General features: G+C 47.9%; 5 protein-coding genes across 5 annotated transcripts; 2 read left to right on the top strand and 3 right to left on the bottom strand.

Annotated features, from left to right (window-relative positions):
• Positions 1 to 334: 334 nt before the first annotated feature.
• BROUX77_003147 (uncharacterized protein) lies at positions 335 to 2,960 on the bottom strand (the record flags this gene model as incomplete). The annotated part of the gene is made up of 2 exons (XM_073747766.1): positions 335 to 2,589; positions 2,792 to 2,960. The coding sequence occupies 2 exons, from the start codon at positions 2,958 to 2,960 to the stop codon at positions 335 to 337; spliced, it is 2,424 nt and encodes an 807-aa protein (XP_073608229.1).
• Positions 2,961 to 10,725: 7,765 nt separating this feature from the next.
• On the top strand, positions 10,726 to 17,291 carry BROUX77_003146 (uncharacterized protein; the record flags this gene model as incomplete). The annotated part of the gene is made up of 8 exons (XM_073747765.1): positions 10,726 to 11,352; positions 11,448 to 13,883; positions 13,977 to 14,193; positions 14,264 to 14,534; positions 15,857 to 15,978; positions 16,063 to 16,569; positions 16,638 to 16,814; positions 16,894 to 17,291. The coding sequence occupies 8 exons, from the start codon at positions 10,726 to 10,728 to the stop codon at positions 17,289 to 17,291; spliced, it is 4,755 nt and encodes a 1,584-aa protein (XP_073608228.1).
• Positions 17,292 to 17,606: 315 nt separating this feature from the next.
• On the bottom strand, positions 17,607 to 18,805 carry BROUX77_003145 (uncharacterized protein; the record flags this gene model as incomplete). Its single annotated transcript, XM_073747764.1, has 2 exons — positions 17,607 to 18,733; positions 18,796 to 18,805. The coding sequence occupies 2 exons, from the start codon at positions 18,803 to 18,805 to the stop codon at positions 17,607 to 17,609; spliced, it is 1,137 nt and encodes a 378-aa protein (XP_073608227.1).
• Positions 18,806 to 19,398: 593 nt separating this feature from the next.
• BROUX77_003144 (uncharacterized protein) lies at positions 19,399 to 20,553 on the top strand (the record flags this gene model as incomplete). Its single annotated transcript, XM_073747763.1, has 3 exons — positions 19,399 to 19,616; positions 19,677 to 19,781; positions 19,842 to 20,553. 3 exons carry the CDS (start codon positions 19,399 to 19,401, stop codon positions 20,551 to 20,553), a joined length of 1,035 nt encoding a protein of 344 aa, XP_073608226.1.
• A 480-nt stretch (positions 20,554 to 21,033) lies between these two features.
• On the bottom strand, positions 21,034 to 22,416 carry BROUX77_003143 (uncharacterized protein; the record flags this gene model as incomplete). Its single annotated transcript, XM_073747762.1, has 2 exons — positions 21,034 to 22,263; positions 22,348 to 22,416. The coding sequence occupies 2 exons, from the start codon at positions 22,414 to 22,416 to the stop codon at positions 21,034 to 21,036; spliced, it is 1,299 nt and encodes a 432-aa protein (XP_073608225.1).
• Between the last annotated feature and the right edge of the window lie 742 nt (positions 22,417 to 23,158).

The following is a 23,158-nucleotide window of genomic DNA, read 5'->3' as shown; positions in this document are numbered from 1 at the left end:
AACCGCAGTGAACGAGTACCATGAGGCAACAAGTAAAGATGAAAAGAAAGAAACAAAAAGTAGAAAAAAAGACTGACGGGCTAGAAAGAAAGAAATGAATGAAAATGGAGGGGCATGATAGTAGCCAATGTTCATGAAAAAGCACTCGAAGCTTTCTCTGCTACCAGCCAAACATACTACCATTCCCGTCCAGCTTGGCTGTGAAACCCAACTCTCTATCCCAAGTATCATTGTTTTTTATAGTTGTATGTTTCTGTGTGCAACGAAGAATAGAAAGTAAACAAAAACAAGCAATCAGAGATGCGTGGCGATTAAACGTCTGAAGTTGATGTACTCAGTAGACACTTTCCTCATCCGCACCTTGTGAAACCATAGAGGGAGTAGATGCGTTAGAGGACTCTCCAACGTCGTCGACATAACCAATCAAGGCCTGAGAATAGAGGCGAAATGACTCTCCCATCAAGCGGGCGATACCCCACACAACGACTTCGTCAAGCATGCTGCCCCAGAGGTGAGCGACAACGGCTGATAGTTGGTTGACGCGACGATCAGGACACTCACGCTCCAAAAGTCCACGTAGCTTGTTGTACATTGCCATTTCCTGAGATGAGGTCGGTTCATCGTCGTGTTCCAGACGATAAAGCCACATGGACAAGATAATCATCATATCTAGGCCCGCAAGTGGATGTTCAATGCTCCAGTTAGTAGGCGAAGTACGCGCCACCCAGCGAACACCTTGAGAAACACAAGTCTCGATGGTATCATAGCAGAGTTCAATGACCTTGAGAATCTCCGGAGATCGCTTTACACGATCGCGGGCATTAGACATAGCTGCTGCGACTTCATAAGAGTCGTGATAACGGAGGGCCTCTTGAACCGCCTTCAAATCAACTTCCAAGCGACAGAGAGCGTTACGGTGCATAGCCTTTGCGTTGAAAATTAAGGGGTGGTGGCCTTGGTGTGGTGAGCTAAGTGGCACCGAGACTGGCTCTTGTTCACAAATGTCAATGCTTTTTTCCCACGTCTCAAGTGCCAGGCGTAGCTTGTACTCAGTAACCATATCTTGAAGAGCTTCTGGTGAGCGCTTGTGGTACCAAACTTCCAAAAAGAGAGCGTTGATGAGCGTTCGCGTCGCAAATGAACTGTAGCGCACGGGCTTGCCTTGGACAAGACTGACATGAGCCTCAATAAAAGTCGGTACAGAAGACGAGCGCAGCTGCTCACGCCAAGCAGTTGGATCCATGGAGCCAGAGTTCCACATGGCTTCAGTTGAGGGCAATTGAAGGTTCTCAAACTCATTAAATGTGATAGCAGGTGTATGGTTAAAGGTCATGGTGAGTAAACCAAAGAAAATGTAAACAGCATAGTATGTACGCCGACAACCCTCATCTTCAACCCATTCGGTCTGCGACGGAGGGCAGTTGCCACGAGCCTCTTGACGAAGTTTGAGTTCATATCGATTACCTGCCACCATATTCGCCAATAGACTCTTAATGGAGCAGGTCCATTCTAGCCCCTTTGCATCACCACTCCAACTGGCAAAGACCATGTTGAGAAGGGAGCTTTGCATAGTCCATAGAGGGCACTTGCGGGAGCTAAAGTTCTCCTTGTGTTGGAGAAACTGGTTTACTAGGATCTTGGACCCGATGTGCATCAAGTAGGCCTCGTCCTGATCAAACGAATAAAGAGCGCCGATACTCAGCACGGAGAGCAAAAGCGCGGGTGCCACCTTGGAAGCTATGAATGAAGAAGGGTGTAGGAAGGGGAGATGGTGATGGAAAAGCCCAAAATATGTGGACAGATAGCGGTTCAGAGTACTCAAGCTTGATAGTCTGAACCCCTCTGGCACAGCGTGCTCGGTGTCGATGCTACGAATGTTATCCAGAATAAGGGAGCGTTCTTCATCACTAGCGATGAAGGGAATCTTGAAGCACGGTGGAGGAACTGGGTGCATTTCCAGAGGTGTCTGGGGCGCAGAAGTGGGAGCCTCGGACGGAGAGAGTGAGCTTATCATGGATTGGAGAGCGGGGACCAAGCCATTCAAGGGGGGAAGACGATGGGCAGGCTGAGAAGCAGTGACACTGGAGGATGTGAGTGAGGGCTGTGAGTCAAAGGATGCTGATGTGCTGGCGATTGAGTGGGCAGTGTTTTCTCTGACACCCTGAGGCATGAACTCCCAGGCCATTTGCTGGTGATTGGTAGGAATTGAACCGTTGGCGTAAACCGATACGTGTTCGGCGCTATTGTGGTTTCTCGGGTAGTCTGTTGAGCCAGCATCAAAAGGACCAGCGCTATCACGCATGGCCTTCTGTTGCATATCAGCAACCAACATGGCGGCGGCCTCGATGTCAAAGGCGTTGTCTGAGACAGACTCAATTTGCTCGATGGCGGTTTGGTCCAAGGGCATCGAGGTCTTGGATGCAGAGCTAGTGGCGGAGCGTGACTTTGGGCCAGCGCGGCGCTTTCCATCACTGTGAAGGGGAATGCCTCCATCTTTAGCATGGACAGTGCGGTCATGGCGCAAGAGAAGATCGCGACGTACAAAGGTACTGCGGCACTTCATGCACTTGAAGGGGCGCTCTTTGGTGTCTAAGGAGAGGTTAGTATGTATCCTGTGGCATGGTTGGCCAATCTAGCTAGCTTAGTCTAATGGCTAAGCCCAAAAAAGGCTAAGCATTTCTTCCGTTTTAGTGGAAGAAATGGTGGGGTTTGAAGACCCCATAGCCATACGGCTGGGCTGGGCTGGGCTGGGCTGGGCTGTCTGTGTAGTCCAAGAAGGTCAACAACTTACGGCTTCTCTCATGGCGACTTCTGTGCTCACTGCGGCTGAAAGCTCTGTTGCAAAACTGGCACTTGTATTTGCGCTCTGGAGCATTGGCAGCAGCAGGCTTCTTGGCGGTCGCTGCTGGCGCGCTCGTGGACGAGCTTGCAGAAATGGTTGCTACACTCGCGGTAGGCATGTTGACTTGTTGGTTCGGAGGAAAGGGTGGTGGTTGTTGTGATTATTAGGGTCGTCGTGATAGAAGTAAAGGAGGCTTTAAACGGCAGAACACAGGTAGACAAAATAACGTGGCTCGGGTATATCGATAGAACAGACACAGAATGCGAAAAGAAAACACACAGTGGAAAGGAACAAATGGAACAGGCTTCTGCAGGACACGGTGATGATGATTTAGGGGTGCCTGGGTGTGGTGTGATTGTAGACTTGACAAGGCGGATGGTTGGTTGGTGGGTGGGTGTGGGCGGTGAGGCGAGATATGATCTGTGCCGGCTTCTCGCTCACTGGTCGCGCTCCCGTTGAAGGGTTTAAAGGGCGTCTTCGTTCGACTGGTTCGTGTAGGTGATCATTGGGTGCGGTAATATAGGCATGTGCGATTGAATGAGATGATGCCTAAGGCTACACGATCATGTGCGTGTTGTGTTGGTGATGATGAGGGGAACTCGAGGCGAGTGAGGGGGAATTAGACTTCGAGATCGCGGTGGTCGTGCAGGGAAATGAGGGCAAAGAATAAGCAAGACGCAAGAAAGAAAGAGAAGAAAAAAAGATACGCTAAAATCAAGAAGAAGGGCAGTGGTGGAAAAGCGGGAGTGGAAGAGGAAGGCCAGTGCTATATTAATGGAATCGGAATCGGCAGAAAATAATAACAAGAGGGAGGGATGGAGGAATAAGACAAGACAGACAGGCGATGGAGGGTGATGTGATGAGTAGACAAGTAAGGCAAGGAACAAGAAATAAAGAGCAACAAAGGACGGAAGCAGAGCAGAGAGGGCGAGGAAGATGAAGAGGTAAATGCAAAAAGGAAGCACAAGGGGGGGTAGGGTAGAGGGTAAGGCGACATGGGAGGGGAGGGGAAGCTGGTACAAGCACAGAAGTAGCTATTGGTTAGTTGTCAGTACAGTACTGGGCAACTAGTTGGTTAGTTAGCTAACTATAACTACAAGTGTGCAGGTATTACTTGTAGGGTCAGCAAGCCTCCAAAATGGGCACGAGGCGTGGGAATTTTATCGGCAAAAAGAAAAAGAAAAAAGAAAAAAAAAGAGAGGAAAGAACAGGAAAAAAGAAAGAAAAAAAAAGTATTGAAGGAGGGGGCAATAGAGAGAGGGGGGTCAAAGAATGTCCATAGAATACGGAGGGGCCGCTGAAATAAAAAGAATAAACCAGGACCATCGCAAACGGAGCAACAACAGAAGCAAAGACAATTGCTGTCGGGGAATTGCTTGTTGTCCAGCGAGCTCACTTGGCTTCACACAAGGTCCCATCCCATTATACAGGCAGGTTGCTTGAGCTTAAGCAATAGAAATCCGAAATAAAACAAGGACAGGGGTGGCTCAAAAGAAGAAGGTAGCCAGGGTCAACAAGGGAAGGAGTGAAAAATAGGATATCCTTCCTCTACAAAGGGGTGGTTAGTGTGAGCGGGCGGTTGGGAAAAGCAGAAGGCATGTATGTACAAGTGTACTACACTTGACTCGTTGTTGCCGGCCAGCCCAAAATCTGCAATTTCTGCTTGTGTTTGTAGCTCGAGTACAGCCGGAACAATCTCAAGGTGTAGTTTTACATGTTTTTTTTTTTGTTAGCAACTACTTCACTCACAGGCATGACTAGTAGAAAGAGAGGGGGGAAATAACCATAATCCACCATGCATAGCACTCGCTGTACATCAAAAACTACACGTCCAAACGTAACGAATAGCTGCCTCATCCACTTCCCATTTAGTAACCCAAACTCACAACTTCAACCACAACTGCTCAGAGTTGGGAGAGTTGGGCTGGAAAGGCCGTTAGGACTAATGGGCAAACTTCACCTCACCTCACTTTACTCCTCCTCGCCATATTCCCTCCTATCAGTTCAAAGCAGTATCACAACCAATAGCAAGTAGCCACAAACAAACACCATATGCTTGCGTTGGCGATAATCCACCCACCCACGCCACGCCACGCCACGCCTCAATTACCAATTATACTACTTGTGTACACACTTAACTACTTTCAACTACTGTACTTGTCTTGCATCACAGCTTCAGCAAGGAGGCTAACATGATGGCTTGCTTCATACCAGCTAACAGCTAACGTCAAGTAGTAGTTGTTTACAAGTAGAGATGAAGGCTGGGTTATGCATGTATGCATGTACATATGCACACATAGTTGTAATATCAAGCCCAAGTCAGCTGGCCTGTCCGTTTCCCTTCGGATCTACCTAAACGGCTAAATCCACCCCGCATCGACCATATACATACATCAAGTAGTGTAGTCATATACATCATATTGAAGCCTGCCCTCAGTAATATTGTACGTATCAACACAGGCAGATGAAGTCACCATTTGCGCCTATAGAGAGCGCGGGAAACAAAAACCAACACAAGTTAATCTAATCAACCTTTTTTTTTTTTGTTATTTGGGAATTGGCTTCATGCTTGGGCAAGTTGTACGTGGCTGTCCTTGTGATTTCTAGAGTGAGACAAGATAGCCTTGTCTTTTTTTTCTATTTTTCTTTTTCCCCCTTGCTACATATCTGCTTGTTGAGAGGTCTTTTTTTACACAACCAGATGGCTGATGGGCACATCGCCCTCCCCCCTTGGTCTCGTGCATGGCCTGGCGGGTTAAGCCTCCTGATTTGATGAAAGTGGGGTGAAGTTATCAAGGATCCCCAGTCCATTTTCCAGTAAGGGGAGTCCGTGAAGACGAGGGGAAAGGCAAAAGGAAGCAGAAGGAATCCTATCCTTTCAGCGAATCTCCAACAAGCAGCCCTCTTCAACTTGCGCGGTACATACATACATGCATACATAACTATGTATGCACGTATGTACATGTAGACATGGTTACTCCAAGTGCTGACTACAAGGTTCATAAGCTCCTTCTAGCTGCTTGTTCACGACCGAAACGGAAGACAATCAGATGAGTGTTGGAGCAGCAACTGAGGTTAACTGCTTGAGACTTAGTCAAGTAAGTTTCGAGAGAGCTCACATTGCTATGAAGCCAGCAAAGCTGTAGCCGAGCTCGTATTATTGTATGTACACACATACATATATAAATACTCCAATAGCCAGATTGGTCAATCAGGAAGTTTCCAACAGGTTGTCTGCCGGCAGGAATTGCTGGACAGGGGGGGAGACCAAGTATGAACAACTTACACATGAATATACCAAGCCTGACACATCGAGCAGCTCATTGTTCGGCATAACTATAACCAACTAGTGCTTGTAACTCTGCTCCTTTGTCATGAAACCTAGCTCCCAAGCACAGTAGTTACTAGTTAGTATGTGTGTGTATAGATAGCACCAGGCACCGGCAAACTGCCAATGCCCCTCCAAGATATGGCCTGGAACACGATAATCCAATGAGGGGCAAACAAACAGCAAGCCCTTCATTTGCGAAGGGAGTGTCCAAAGAAAGTGTCTGAAATGAGATGAGCTTTCCTATTCTATTCAAGTACGAGTACGAGCACAGATGGAGGCCGAAATCAAAAGCCATCGTGTATCGTCTACTACTCTTGACAACGCTGTTGTTATTTTATGTGTCGTCGACCAATTTCTAGAACTTTGGTTGTTCTTTTCGAATACCCACCCATGCACACCTGTGTATAAAGTAATACAGATGCCTTCTCTTGCTGTTCTCGAGGCTGGTGCTAGCCCTAGCCATCTCTGCTGTGTGCTTCTTCAAGCTCCGTGTAATAACCATTATACATATATAACTATCCAGGTAGACCAGAATGGAATGCACAAATTTTTGATAGATGCACCAGTGTGCATACGGCGGCTCCGAAGCCAACTCACCGCAATAATCGCACATACACAGGTCAACCCAGCCCAGCTCGGTTGATGAGCGGGGGGATGAGGGTGTGGGGTTCATGTCCTTAAGTCGTATCGACGATGAAGATCTGAAGAGATAGAACAATTGTAAAAGGGAGGGGATGTGAGTAAAAACAAGGTGCCCCAGCCAAGCAGCGCTGAAAAGAAGCCAAATATGTATAAAGCTAACCAGGGCTCCATCCTACCTTTCTCTCTCCCGCTAACCGCCCACACTAGACCAGTTATAGCTAAGCCAAGCAAGAGCTCCTAGTGGATGTCTTGTTGTCACGAGGTACTGTGGACGCGTCGCCTGGATAGAACACACATCATGTCGCGTTCTTTTGTCAAGGCTCGTGTTGTATTATGCATATAACTATACAGATGTGAGCATATGCCTGTTACATGCATAACTATCTGCTTGCACTTCTGAAAGTATTCTCAGACCAAGGGTCTACAAAGCACAAGCCAGCCTGGGTGATATTACTGATGAAATATGATTCAACCGGGTGGTGGCTACATAACCCTCATAATAGCGACGTTGGGAAATCGGAATCAACGTGATGGTGACTTTGTCCCTGTAACTGGGAATCAACGAGCACATAATCAACCCAAGTTCTATTGGGAAACATTCTTTTTCCCTTTCATGTGGTCAAGAAGCCTTGATGTCATTGTAGTTGCTTGATCTATGTAGCTATAAAGCTATGACTAGTTAACTAAGCACTTGTATGTGCATATTTACATGCCCATACGTGCGAATGGGCGGTGACAAGCAAAGCATGAGAAAAGGGAATCCGCTATTGTGAAAGCCTGCAACCGGGACCAGGAGATGCACAATGAGAGTGGATAAGGAGGGTCTTCCTTTCTGTCAATGCAGTACTACTACGTGCACAAGTAGGACACATGCATAACACAATATCGATTCATGCATGATAGGTCCGACCTGATGTGACGTCTGACCGCTTAGTTTGCATTTAGTTCAGGGAACAAGAAGAAAATCTCATGTTATGCCTTGCAGTTAAGGGATGAAGGCATTCAGGAGAATACATAGTAAGGTCACCAACAACCGTCTTCTTAGCTTGAACTCCGGTTTACATCAACACATACATACATGCCTATAGACTGCGCATAACTCCTATAGATATAGCAGCAAGACTGCAGAAAAACACATCGATTCCACTCGCCTATTATCCGCTATATGCACAATATGCGGTGAGATAAAACCCCAGGCCTAGAAGAGCAAAAGCAGGCCTTGGGTTTTCTCGTGCCCCTGTCAGTTCATCCCACTTTGACTTGTAAGTTAAGCCCCGCGGGGGCCGATCATCGCTACACGTGAAGAATTATGGGATCGGGAATGTGTTTGAAGAAGGGGCATCGCATAAATATTGGGTTCTTCGTTTTTGCACTCATCCTCACTACGATGCCTCTTTCCACAAGTACTGGAACACACAGTCTCTCACACGTGGATGTGTGATTTGATTTAGTTGCTTAAAACTGTGCTATGTTCGCAGATATGTTGCTTGGACCTCATTGGTCCTTCCAACTACTCTAGCCCAAAAACATGACCACTGAGTCTCCCTTTTATATTACCAACTACTTGTTTGTTGTAGTGCTCCTCAACGCCTCCCATACCCCGCCTATATGTCTTCTTTTCGTCTAGTAGAACAGTTCAGGAGAGAAGGACATAACAAGCCACCAACAACAAGTCACATCAAGTTCAGCTTCTTACACCTCAATATCTTCACAGTTACACTAACTAGTGATGTAGTTATATAACTAGTTAGTCGAATCCAAGCTCAAGTATCTAAACAATCAAATATCTACAACTACATAACTTGTAAGTGCATAGCCTTAGCCATCTTTCACATGTACAAAACATACTCATTCTTCTTCCAACTAGTTAACAATTTCTACTCCACCAAACCTTACCTGAGATTTTGGGTTAGGACATATGCCGCATGAGAACCGTGCTTCACGGTCCACCCATTGTTACTGTGTGGCTCAGTACTCTAGTAGTAGTTGGCAGGTCCAGGCACACACATATGATTGGTGTGGACTTGGGCTATGAACTGTCCAAACATACTTAAGAGTAACCAATAGAAATGTAGCTCTGGCTAACACTGACCCCTTCTTCTGCTTATATTCACATGTAGTAACAAACACTATTATCAGGACTATGGAAGAAAAGTGAGAACTCATGAAACTTTTCCAACCGATAACTTGTCCTGTGGTGAACTTATGTTATAACCCTTGCGATAAACCCTAGAGAATGGATCGCCGACACGTGTATGTTAACCCTAATGGTTGTGAAATGAAGCTACCCCATTAGGAATTTCGTTTGGGATTAACTAATTGGCTACCAGGAAATAACTACATAGCCATAGGAAAACCTCCCTTTTCTTCATGGTTTCCCAAACGCTCTGTATGATACCTACTAGTTGGCTACTAGTACTTTGTTGCATGTATAGCTACAACTTCAACTACGAACTAGCTCCCCCTCTCTCCTCTGTTGCCCCTGCGTCAGGTTTTTGAGACGTTGTTTCCTAACATGGCTCTGGTGGCAGCTTGGTTGAAAAAAGTGGGAAAGATTGGCAGACCACACATGGGCTCCATGGATAGTATTTTCATGTGTGAAGATACTTGATCGATCTGAGCTTGATGGAAGTTGATTTGTGCTTGTAAATAGGACAAGTCAATACGTATGTATGTACATGCGAGAAGCCGCAGTAGCTATTTGCCACAGCGTGGTTGATGGGAAGTTGCTGGATGAAGTAACCATGTATGTATGTACATACATACATACATAGCTACTAACTTAACTATGGATGTGGGTATACAAGTACAAGTAGAGGTACAAGTACATACGCATGTATGATGTGCAGTAACTAGTTACATGTGTGCATACATTGCTTCAGACCTCTGTTGTCCGGGTTCTGTGACTTCCTTCCGTTCTGTATTTCCAGTGGTCTGAAAGCATTCAGATTCTATTTCCCCATGTGGCTTCCTTCCTTGTTCTGCCATCCCTCTCCCCCACCGCATACCGCCCAGTGCATGCCTGCCTCGTTTCGCGGACTCCACTCCAAACGCCTGCCTGCCCGCCGTTTTGTTCTCTGTCCTGTTTGCCCCCTCCTTCTGGATTTCCCTCATTTTCCAACAGCGGCCACCAAGTCTCTACTCAGGCTAACCGTAGCGTCGAACCTTCTGTATTCCCTCCACAACAGCCCCCTGAACTTGCTTTCTGGTCTGTTTCTTCCACCTACTGCCTCCTCCCTCATTCTATATTGTATCTTAGAACAACGATGTACACACATACTCACCTGTAAGGGTACTACTAGCATTATTGATGCTGTGACGCTGTATCGTCTCTTATATCATTTCACATTTTTTTGGTTTTAGTTTTGCCATACTTCATCCGAGTTGACATCTTCCTCAGGCCAATGGTTTTCAACTGGCTTGGCCTCCGTTCTGTCTAAAGTTGAAGTGGGCGCCCCTGATTCCTTGGGCCCTTATTTTTTCTTCTGCTTCCTCTTGGCCCATTACGAGTACATACATACTACTTACCTACTTACCCGTCTTCCGGCATTGCTGCTATTTGCTTGTTCGTTGCGACCCCACGAGCTTGCTCGATTGACTCCGAGTAAGATTTGCTTCAGCCTTGCATCTCATAGTTTGTCTTTGTTGATGAATGACTGGCTCCAAGTCTCGTCTGCCTCTTATGAAATACCCAAGAGTCGCGAATTAATCTCGCTACTTTCACCTTCAGCCAACCCGACACATGTAACTCCAAGTTACGACGATAACAAATATCAACTCAATCGATCGACCAGTTAGAATTGACGACCTGCTTAACTTCTATTTCTTCTTCTCGCGAGCTCCAACCATTCAACATACGCTCCGACCCTTCGAACACACCCAAGTTCGCAAAATAACCTGTCAACTCTAAATGAGCGGCCTTGTCGGTGCGGCTGCACCCGGAACCATGTTCGTCCGGGCGCTTTACAACTACGAAGCCGATGACAGGACTAGTTTGAGCTTTCACGAAGGCGACATCATCCAAGTCATCACACAACTCGAGAGCGGATGGTGGGATGGCGTCATGAATGGCGTACGGGGTTGGTTCCCCAGCAACTATTGCCAAGTTATTGAAAGCCCAGATGAGATTCCCGACACGAATCCGGAGCCGGTCGATGACGAAGAAGATGACAACCCCGTCTACGAAGACCAGTTCGATCAGATCGAAGAGGAACCTAGCGAAGATCCTGGAATGTCCTTCGAGGGCGTCCCTGCTGGGGATAAGTCCCGTGCTGATTTTTGGATACCGCAAGCGACGGCCGACGGCCGACTTTTTTACTACAACATGATGACTGGCGATCGGAGTACCGAGCTGCCTCTGGAATCACCTGTATCCGTAAATGAAACGGGCCCGATGGATAGAATGAACATAACTATGCCCGAACGAACACGTCTTCCACCCGAGATGATGGCTCGAGGCTTGACCCGCGACGAGGATGAAGATTCCATGGCATCGGCTTCAGAGGCCGAGGGCGAAATGAACAGCCATGGCCCCATGGTAAGTTTCCCCTATTGCTACACTCACTGACGAATCTTTTTCTGTTCTGTCCCTTTGCTCTACCCTACATCTAACAACCCCCTCTTGGAACATAGGCCCATGACTCCCGAACTTTCGGTAGTGAATTATCAACATCTGCCTCCATGGAATCTATAAATGGCATCATCCCTCAACCCCATTTACAGACGCAATCACAGCCGCAACCACAGTCGCAGACGCCGACGCAGACACAATTGCAATCACAACCACAAACACATCCACACTTGCAATCACAAGCTCAGCTACAAACACATGGCCAACTTTTGCATTCCAGGACAGACACAATTTCTGGGCTTTCTTCTGGCGGCCAAGCACAACCACCGATGATTGCATCCGCCACCTCATTTACCACTACCGCATATAACCTGCCAACGGCTAATATTTCAAGGACATTTTTCGACGATGGCACAACCCCCCCGCTCACATGGACTCGTCTTGTTCAAAACATGAAGAAAGCCATCAGCCGATACCGTGAAGCTATTACCAGTAACGACCGTGCGCAGTACGTTGCCAGAGCCGAGGACATTTCAGACCATCTTCGTTTACTTTTGGCTGCTGGATCTGGTACTACGGACAACCACTCTGGCCAGCCCTCCATCATATCACAAAACAAGGCACTGTATCCACATTTCCGTGACATGATGTCCAAGTTTTCCAAACTTGTCATATCCTCACACATTGCTGCCGCAGACTGGCCAAATGCAGAGTCTGTGCAAAAATGTCTCGCCGAAGCCGATGGCGTTTTCCAGGGGGTCTTTAACTATGTCGAAGTCGCCAGACAGCAGAGGGGTGAGGAGATTCCCCGCCTTTTCCCAGGATTTGTCATTGGCAGTATTACCGGCGGCAGTTGGCAAAACAATGGAATTGGTCCACGCGACCGCATTGCCGCCAACTTTTACGATGATGACGAAGGTCCTACTGAGCCCTCGACAAACCTAGACGACAAAATTTTGGAGCGCATTGATGAAATGAAGCGACTCTTAGTATCAAGTCTGAGGGAACTAGATAAGACCCTGGCTTTGAATGACAAGATTGTGAGTCCGCTTCGCCATGAGCAGATTGGCAATAACGTGTGTGTCGCCGGGGGAAGGGTCCTTGATGCGTTCAAGGCTTGGATTTCGCTCGTTGAAAACATTGATTTATCAAGTATCAACCACTCAGTCCAACGACCTGCTCTTGCTGATTTCTTCACCAGCAAGCAAAGTATTTACGACAATATTGCAGACGTTGTCATTGCTTGTCAGGCTGTTAGCGGTCCACTGGCTGATGAGTGGTCTGAGGTGCGCGGAGAAGCGCTTGAGAGCCGGCTAGAGTATGTGCGCCAATGCGCCACAGTTCTAGAGACGAACTCTGCACATTTGACCTTCAATCTACAAGGCCTGGTATCCTATGTACAACAGTACCAGAATGCGCAACAGGCACACCATTCCCACGGTCCCCGCAAAGAATATATTTCGGCAAGAGAGCCTCTGCGCCGGGGAGACTCAAATCCTTATGAGTCTGGCCGTATACACCAACGACAAGAATCTAGGTCAACAATTCCTACACGGCCTTCCATGCTTCCTACACAATCATTTACTGAGGGAGAACCTGTTGGGAATTTTCGAAAGGGTGATATGTCGAAAATCAAGAAGATTTTTGGGGAAGACCCATCTCCTCAAAACACAGACTCCCAAGCACCGCCCCATTTGTCCCTCGACCTTGATCATGAGATCTCATGGGAAACCAAAACCACGCCTCCGACTGTCAAAGGCGGAACACTGGAAGCTCTTGTCGAGCAACTCACACGTCATGATAAGCTTGATTCAAGTTTTAACAATACCTTCCTGCTTACATATCGGTCCTTCACCACGGCTCGCGAGCTTTTTGAAATGCTTGTCAAGCGTTTCAGCATTCAACCACCAGAAGGACTACGCTCTACTGACTACGAAGAGTGGCGTGTCAAGAAGCAGATGATTGTACGAGTGAGAGTGGTAAATATCCTGAAGAATTGGTTTGATAACTTCTGGATGGAAGACTACAATGATGATTCCAAGCAGCTGATGCGAGACGTTTACAACTTTGCCCGCGACACAGTTAAGACTGCTGAAGCACCTGGCTCTGCCCCCTTAATGGCTGTACTAGACCAACGATTGACCGGGAAAGAAGCTGGCGCTCGGCGTATGGTGCAAAATTCGGACCGCTCCATGCCAGCCCCTATTATGCCAAAGAACATGAAAAAGCTCAAGTTCTTAGACATTGATGTGACTGAATTTGCACGGCAACTCACCATCATCGAGTCACGCCTTTACAGCAAGATCAAGGCTACAGAGTGTTTAAATAAGACATGGCAAAAGAAGGTTGGCGAGGGGGAGCCTGAACCCGCTCCCAATGTCAAGGCCCTTATTTTGCATTCCAATCAAATGACCAACTGGGTTGCTGAAATGATATTAGCACAGATGGATTTGCGCAAACGAGTAGTGGTCATCAAGCACTTCGTTTCCGTTGCAGATGTAAGTCTTATGACTGGTTCTAGACGACCTCATAATATCCCAATACTCCAAGCTAAACGTACTAATCTGCATTGTCTGTTTCCTTCTTTTTAGAAATGCCGTTCTATGAACAACTTTTCTACCTTGACATCCATTATTTCTGCTCTTGGAACGGCGCCGATTTCCCGCCTTAAACGTACTTGGGATCAAGTGCCACAACGGTCTTCAAATATGCTGGAGACTATGCGTACTCTCATGGCCAGCACAAGAAACTTTGGAGAATACCGCGAGGCTCTTCACGCAGCTAATCCTCCGTGCATCCCCTTCTTTGGTACAGCCGTCCCTCACTTAGCCCTGTAACATTATGTAAAAAGTGCTAACCAACGACTTTTCTATAACAGGCGTATATCTCACAGACCTGACATTTATAGAAGACGGTATCCCTTCCATCATCAAAAAGCAAAACCTCATCAACTTTGCCAAGCGCGCAAAGACAGCTGAGGTCATACGGGATATTCAACAGTACCAGAATGTCGGCTACAATCTGCACACAGTGCCCGAATTGCAGGACTATATTCTTAGCAACATGCAAGCGGCAGGCGATGTGCACGAAATGTACGATAAGAGTCTCCAGGTTGAGCCTCGAGAGCGTGAGGACGAGAAGATTGTTAGGTATGTCCTCCCACGAGCGTGAACGTAGCCAAGAAGAAACAGACAGCACTGGGCGTTGCCTTTTTTTTCTTTTCCTTTCTTATTACACTATATTGTCATTTTTTTTCTTGTACTGTTAAGTTTCGCTCTGTCTTTTTGTTTCTTGTATCTTTTCAATGAGCGCATTGGTTTTTTGGGGAGGCTGTCTTTTCTATTTTTCTACGTTGTCTTTTGTTTTGTTCTTGTCGTTTTTGAGCCTCAAAAAAGACACCCTTGATTTCCGCTTTGCTATTCATAGACTTTCTCCGTCCAACTAGAATCACTGTCCTCTCGTTTTCAAGACTAACCTGCGTGGACATGATGCAGAGTACTGGCCGAGTCGGGTTTCTTGTAGTTTCCTGAGCAAGATTCCAAGAAACCTTTTGCCTATAACCCTTTATTCCTCTTCTCTCAATTTTGCCACAGTCTTCCTTCATCTGTGGTCTTGGGTCTTTCTGGTTAATCTTATTTGGGCCTTTTGGATTTGTTCCGCAGCCGAGGCCTGTGCTTGGTCGCCTCAAGCAGCACTGCTCGATTTCAACTTGGCGTTACTGCATACTTTTCATATAAAAATCTCGGCCTAGTACATAAGCCGTCCACCGCATTATAAAACGCACACGATTTCGCAACTGTAACTAGGGGCTACTGCTCAAGAAAATATATTCTTTCCTTGTTTACATCATGCTTGTTTCAATGTCTAGATGTCAGTAACTACACATAACCAGTCAGTAACTAACTAGTGGTTTTCCAAAGTCGCTCTTATGAAGGATGCGGTTGAATAAAGCACGCACATGGATGCATGGTCGCGACAGCTGGCGAAGCGGACTTCGGCTGCTAGGCCAGCTGCCAAAGCCGACGAAATGGTAAGACTCTACGTCACGTGACACATATACAACGGCATCTTTGCTACTGAATCCTTGTCCATAGCCTCGTCGCAACCTCAACTTGTTTTAGTCGCTAACCTTGAACGCCGTACATTGGAATTTCCCTTGATTTTGACCATTAACCATCAAAAAACCCCATTAATTGCGATTTGAGTCGGTTACTTAAGCCGATCTGTGACATTTACTGCCTTCTTTGCTATTGTTTTGCTTGGCTTCACTCTTTGCGTGACGTTTACATACTCAGAACCCGGGCCCCTGTTCCTTCAACGCGTCGCATCCCCATCCATCGCATTGTGATCGGGCTCCAACGACATCCTGAAGCATAGATACCATACTGACGCAATAATAACTGCAACTAAAGCACTGCTAAAATGACGATCGAAGGTTAGCACCACTGGCTACTCACTTGTATGCTTCAAGCCTTTTCTACGCAGCGTCGCTAACATCAACTGCTCAAAACTTAGTCACGAAGCCCGTGAAACGAGGCGTCTTGAAACTAAAAAAGCCCCAGCCCAAGCCCAAGACCGCTAGCTGGCAAGAAGGTAAGAAGTGATGATTGACTCATAGTCATGAAGCTCCTCGATATATCCGTCATACGACTACTCACATGTTGCTTTCTACTACAGATGAAAAAAAGGCCAAAGCTTTCGAAGCCGCCATGGCTGCACTTCCACGCCCCGAAACGAACCAAGTCGACTCCATGATTCGCGACTCCTTTGGTCTTGCGCACCTCGTTGAAGAAGGACCAGATCTTCAACTATGCAAGCATTGTAGAAAGGGAATATACCGAACCAATGCAAGCCACCATATCAACACGTGCCTAAAGCTTAAGAAGGAAAAGGCCCAGCGTAAAAAGGAGGCTCGGGAAGCACGAGAACGCGCCAAAGAAGCTGCAAAGGAAGGCGGAAAGAAAGACGATGGTGACAAAGACAATGATTCCAGTGATGGCGACGACGATATTCCTGCTGGCAAGAAAGACAATGCTGGCAAGACTACGCGCAAGGGCGCAAAGAAAACTGACTTGGATTCATCCAAAACGGGCAAAAAGCGCAAAGCCGACGGCGAGGCAGAAAAAGGTCCCAAGTCCAAAAAGAAGAAAGAAGAACCCAAGCCGAAAGTTGCGAAACCAAAGGGTACATGTCCCCTGACACAATATCCCACCTCCATTGTTGGTTGGCATACTGACCTATCGATTCCACAGGGCCTGTCGACGTTGAACGGCAATGCGGCGTACTACTCCCTAATGGCATGCCTTGCGCTCGCTCGTTAACTTGCAAGAGTCATAGCATGGGAGCCAAGAGAGCCGTAGCTGGACGTTCTTTACCATATGACATGCTACTTGCAGCATATCAGAAAAAGAATCAAGCCAAGCAACAAAGTGAGTCATAGGCCATCCAACGTATCTATGTATCAAGCAACCACCAAGTTCTAACATAACTCTTTCTTCCCACTTAAAGAAGCTGCAATGGATGCAAACGCGCCAATTGAAGAAGACGAAACTGGCCCAGTTGACCCAGAGGAGGAGTTCAATGCTGTCATGAACGGACTAGGTCAATGGAATCCTCGCCCGGTCGTCGAACAGCCAATATTCGAGCCGATTAAGCGTGAATACAGTCGCTCACGGCTCTACGAACAGCTCATGATTGCAACCAACGGCATGAAGAAAAATATCTTCAAGGTCGTTGGTTTTGGATCACAAAAGCTCCCTGGCGACCACCACAGTCTGTTACAGCCAGATGGTGAAGATGCTGTAGGAGAGCCTGATTCTGGAGTACCCTACACACCTCAAGTGTTACCGCCATTGATGACTACAACCGGTACAACAGCACGGAAACTATCAACTACGGCGAGGTAGAGTAGCTCGTTTTGTGACAGTATACTTGCGCAGACATCGATTTCATGAGGCTATTCTCCTCTTTCACTGATTCTTTCACGCTGTGGCATTGGGGCGGTTGTGTCTTCACTTTTGGCAGGGTTGGATCTTCTTTATGAGCACAGCATGGAGTTTGGGTTGCTTTTCTCGATTTTTGGGTGGAACGGAGTAGGACGATTGGGGGCCCTCAAATTAGTATTTTCTGCAATGTCTGCCCAATTCAATGATTTATGAACGAAGGCCTTCTGCTATCATGAATATTTCAACAAGTCCGGCTCTACTTTGCCGACCGTGTTGCTACACGTTGAATGTGGTCGTTGAACGTTGGACTTTGCTCTGCCCCCTGGCTGAAAATCCGGTTCCCTCTGTCGTCAGATGCAGTAGGCCAGACGGAAGGCCGTGTTTTTTCCCACCATTTCCAATCAACGAATTACTGCAGATATAGCACCGTGGAACCACGTTATCCGGGTCACTACCCTTTGTACTATCCGAAGCCGCATTGATGAGCATCATGGTACATGCCTTGCAAAATACATGACCACAGTCCTTTGCCAGGATTGCGCCTGACGAGTTGGTCAGCGGCTTTACACATGAGGGACAGAACCAGCGTGGCTTTTTTGCGTCGATAGCGGGACTCGCCTTTGCCTCATTTTCTGACCACTCCTGACCAAACTCGCCTGTAAATCTCAGCGTGATCAAATGCTTGGCGCTGATGCCATGCTCGTGGTTGGGTTTGGCAGCGGGACACACGGGCGTGGCTTTGATTTTCTTTTCTGCAAGGACAGCATTGGGATCGACGCTTGGAGTGAGAGAGGGTGTCCAAAACGACGGGAGAACGGGCGCAGCGGCAGCCTCTGAGGCTAATAGACGTTGTGTCTTTGAGCGATTGGTCGCAGAGGCAGCAGCTACAGCCTCGGGCTCAAGAAGCTTGCGTTTTTTACCGCGGGACTCGTTGTTTTCACCGGACGCGGCATGGCTGGTAGCCACTGCACTCTCCAACAGAAGCATTTGCGGCCGGGTGCCTTTCTTTTGTGCTAGCTTGTGCGTTGTGTCTGCCTGGAATACTGATTTCGCATTATCAAGCCCAGCCTGGACGCGTTCCCATTCTATTACCTCACGCTTCTTTTCAGTCTCGTCTTTTTCGCGGGCGCACCGCTGTAACTCCTGAATAGCGCGCTCCTGCGTCTTTGCTGCGCGCTTGATTTCCTTTTTCTGTGCCAGCACGTTGGCCAGCGCACACTCGCGGCAGAGGATATCGCCATGCGTGCAGCAAACTGGATTACGCGCAGGCTCAAGACACAGCATGCATGAGCCAAAGGGAAGAAATGAGTCTCGCGAAAGGCGCGCTGATGACGATGACCACGCTGCACGCGCTATGAAGCGCTCATGCGCGGTGAACACAGGCCGTGAGGTGTTGCGCTTGCCTGCAAAGTGGCGCCGTTAGTATGAGGCGTTTGTGAGATTATAACGGGCTGATGATACTGACTGTGAGACATGCTGAAGACTTGGCGTAGTATATATTGTGATTATTGAATTAGAAGCTTCACGACATGAGCAAAGTTGTTGGTCTTGTCAACAGTCAAAAACCTGTCTGTCGCAATGATGGCAATAACCCTAGTTACCTATCATTTATACCCACATCATTTATTAGGAGTCCCCGATAGATGCATTAAACTGCAACCCTCGGAAACCCTGCAATCCTTCATCATTTTTTTTCTTTTTTTTTTGCGTTGTTGATTTTCGCGATTGCTGTCCGCTTGGGATTCGACCTGGACTCTTGGATTTCCTCCCCTTAAAAATAAAAGCGGTGCAAATTCGCGACAGCTGTGCCCAAGAGGCGTTTTCCGTGCTCCAATTGTCTCTCTTTTTCGTCAAGTTACTGCTGTGAAGCATTGAAAGGCCTTATAGCCAACGACGACCTCTGGTTCTACCGAGCTTCAAAAGGTCTCTGCGCCCGGTGATACTCAGGCCTTGACTTGATCCTCAGTCTTTACTCTCAGTCACTCATTCACATCGCTGTCCTTGCTTTGGCCCAGCCTGGCCGCTACCATAAACCTCTCCACACCTAGAGCATCAGAGCGATTTCTCAATGGATCTTGATGCTGGCCTCCCGGACCTACCCACGCTCCCGTGGCGGTTGGCTTCGAGTGCTGTGATAGGCGCAATAGGCCTTGTGTGCAAGACGTATCTCTATGGCTTGAACAATGTCAAGGTGACAGGCATGGAGCATCTACTGGAAAAGTTGGATGCTCGTAAAGCAAACATGACCCAGCGTGGCCTGTTGACAATTTCCAACCATGTTTCCGTGTAAGTCAATGATGAATAGGCCCGTGGATAGAAACGTTGAATCGCTGACACAGATGGTAGTGTTGATGACCCATTGATCTGGGGCGTGCTGCCGTTCAAGTACATGATCAACCCCTCTGTCATGCGCTGGAGTCTAGGTGCACATGACATTTGCTTTCAGTCTTCGTAAGCTTCTGCCCTGTTGCGTCTGTGGCTTGCCATCTCTCAGACTAACATCCGCCTCAGAATCTCCTCCACCTTCTTTGCCCTGGGCCAGGTTCTCCCTACACACCGCTTCCGCTACTCTGCTCATGGCGGCATCTACCAGCCTACCATGACTCAAGCCCTGCGCATGTTGTCTTCTTCTTCTGCTTCCTCATCTTTCTCTGCAGACCCCTCAAGTACTGTGGCTACTTTGTCAGCCAAGTACTCTACTGATGGTGTAGACAGCCACAACTCGCCCGCATTCTTCAAGTCTAACCGCAATGTTTGGCTCCACATCTTTCCCGAGGGCTGCATCACACAAAACCCCATGTCTACCATGCGTTATTTCAAGTGGGGTGTCGCCCGCTTCATTCTCGAGGCTCAACCGGCTCCCGAGGTCATCCCCATGTTTATCAACGGCACCCAAGACATCATGCCCGAGGACCGTGAGCCGAGGTGGTTGCCAAAGTGGGGTGTTGATGTAAATATCGCTTTTGGTGCCCCTCTTGACGTCGATGCTGTCTTTGGCGACCTCATTGCCAAGTGGCGTGCATTGGAGAACCGACATAGACAAGGCAAGATTAAGGGGGATTTGCAGACGAGCGAAGAGGCTCAGAATCTGCGCCTAATCACCGTCGAGCGCATGTGGGAACAGGTGAATAGGGTCAAGATGGAGCAAGGATACCCCGTAACACCTAGCGAACAGAAACTTGCATCAACATTTGCGGGGGAGGTTCGGAACAACACCCTTTAACTTGCTCCCAATATCAAGAAAACCGGCTCAACATGTGTTTTGCAATTCTTGTACCAATGCTAGTTATGTATAATAGAATTACCAAAAGAAAACCCCCAACCTTCGCTTTCTCCCATCGTGTGTATGAGAACAAGTAACGTATTCAAGTTGAGAAAAAAGGACTGATAAACACTGGGTCTATCGACACCCCAAGACTTGCCATGCCTCCTGGAATCTACATTAAAAGACTGCTCAACTTCCACGACATCAGGACAGGACAGATACAGGGTCGTTATGCTAGTCTCGTCTGTATATGAGATTTAGGATTTGAGATTATCTTGGAGGTCCCGTAGTCGCACCAGACTCCATTGCTCTACCAGGAATTGTGGCGGGGTCAGAAGCGTTTACCTCCGGTCGACTCTGGGTGGAAGATAGATGATTGATTTCGAATGAGCAAATATAGGCTATGGTGTTACTGTCCTGTACCTTTAGGTGTCTACATTATTGATAGCCATAGGCATGAGTAGCATCTGAGTAGGCCCTCGCCTGGGCTTGTGCCTGTGCCTGAGCCTGAGCCTGAGCTTGTGCCTGAGCATATGCTTGAGCCTGGGCTTGGGCATGAGCATGAGCTTGAGCTTGAGCATGCGCGTGGGCTTGGGCTTGGGCTTGGGCTTGGGCTTGGGCTTGAACTTGGGCGTGTGCATGAGCTTGAGCTTGTGCTTGAGCATGAGCCTGAGCTTGCGCTTGAGCATGAGCATGTGCGTGAGCTTGAGCTTGAGCTTGAGCTTGAGCTTGAGCTTGAGCTTGAGCTTGAGCTTGTGCCTGGGCTTGTGCCTGAGCATGCATGGCTGCTTGTTGATGCTTGTGCTGCATTTGTACTTGCTGAGCTTGCTGATGCTGCTGCTGTTGAATGATGATATCGCTGAACCACGGGTGCCTCAACGCATCACTGGCGCTAATTCTGAGCTCTGGTCGTGGCTGAAGCATGGCTTGGAGTAAATCTATCCCCTGCGGGTCAATCTGAGGCAAAAAGGTACGCAGGTCCTGAGGTGGGTGGTTCGGGAAGGTCGTTTTGTACTCGGTAAACTTGGTCACATTCGGCCAGGTACGTTCATTCGGTGTACCCATGATGCGGAATATTTTATGCAGTTGGTCCTCGTTTGTAGTACCAGGGAAGAGAGGGCGCCCAGTGTACATCTCGGCCATAATGCAACCGGCTGACCAAATGTCAATGGAGGTGTTGTAGGTGCGGGATCCAAGCAAGACATCGGGAGCACGATACCAAAGCGTGACTACCTCGTTGGAGAAGGTATTTACAGGAATACCAAAGGCTCTAGCTAGGCCAAAGTCACCAAGTTTGAGTGAGCCCTTGTTGTTAATGAGGAGGTTCTGTGGTTTGAGATCACGATGAAGCACTCGGTTCTGGTGGCAAAAGTCGATGCCTTTCAGCAACTGGTACATGAAAGACTTGATAGTGGCAGGCTTGAGGGCACCGCGGTCGCCATGGGTATCCATGTATTTTTTTAAATCGCCGTCCATGAAGTCGAAAACCAACATGAGCTTATTTTCGGTATGGATGACGTCGTGCAATGCCAATATATTCTCGTGCTTCAACTCTTTCATCAGTGAAATCTCACGAATAGCAGTCGACGGAGTTCCTTCTTCCGAGTCGAGATGGATTTCCTTGAGAGCGACCAGCTCACCAGTTTGGCGATTGCGGCCTTTGAAAACCTAATGGGAGAGCTGTTAATATGTGTGCGGATCAATCATTGTAGCACAGGGCTCAAGACTGGTTGTGGGTCGGTCTGGACATACCGTTGCATAGGTACCCTCTCCAAGCTTCTCCAGCTGTGCAAAGGAGCTGGTGTGTCTCTTGTTGTCCATTTTGCGCAAACCCCCAGCGGTAGAAGGGTGAATCGTGTGAAGTTATGGATGGTATCGCAGTGTTGTGCCTAGGGAATCCGTGCAAGGCCGACTAAAATAATATAGAGGGGCACTGACGAGGCTGTCGGGGGCGAGACAGATGGAGGTAAGCCAGGAAAGGAATGGCACGACGCGACGCGGCTATGGACAAAGCAATAGAAATGCTTCGGTTGCGAGATAAAAAGACGGCGATGGGATTTTGAGATTTGAGAGGTGAGAATGGCGCGAGAGATAGAGGAGAAGAAAAAGATGGGGGACGGTAGAATGTGGAAGGAAGAAAGAAAGAAATGGTAGCTAGCGAGCAAGGCAAGAGGGGGAAGAACTGCACTTGACCCAAGTGGCTTGAATGGTAAATGGGGGGGTAGACTGTGAGGGAAGGTGCGAGGTGCGGGCTGGGTGGTTGCGTAGATTTTCAGGTTCGTGAGCTGAGGGGGTTAACTTCCCTTGGTTAACGAGTTAGCTAACTAGTTACGTTAAACGGTCGATTGGCGGTATGTTTTCTGCCTGGTCTTGCCTTGACATGGAAGGAAGGAAAGAACCAGCGTTCTTGACAAGGTGGATCTGTGGGCCTCAGGTCAGGTATGACGGTGCCGGTGTTATAATGGCAGATAGGGTTTCCTTTAGGAAGAAGCGGGCATGGGCGGGGAACTGGTCACGTATTTTATACCTGGACCAGCTGCTAAGTCTTGCGGGAAAGCGAGGT

This window comes from Berkeleyomyces rouxiae, assembly GCF_048999995.1.
Source record: "Berkeleyomyces rouxiae strain 22BRR77 chromosome Unknown BrBRR77_ptg000002l, whole genome shotgun sequence".
Classification (NCBI taxonomy): domain Eukaryota; kingdom Fungi; phylum Ascomycota; class Sordariomycetes; order Microascales; family Ceratocystidaceae; genus Berkeleyomyces; species Berkeleyomyces rouxiae.
This window is presented reverse-complemented; position numbering and strand designations above follow the sequence as displayed.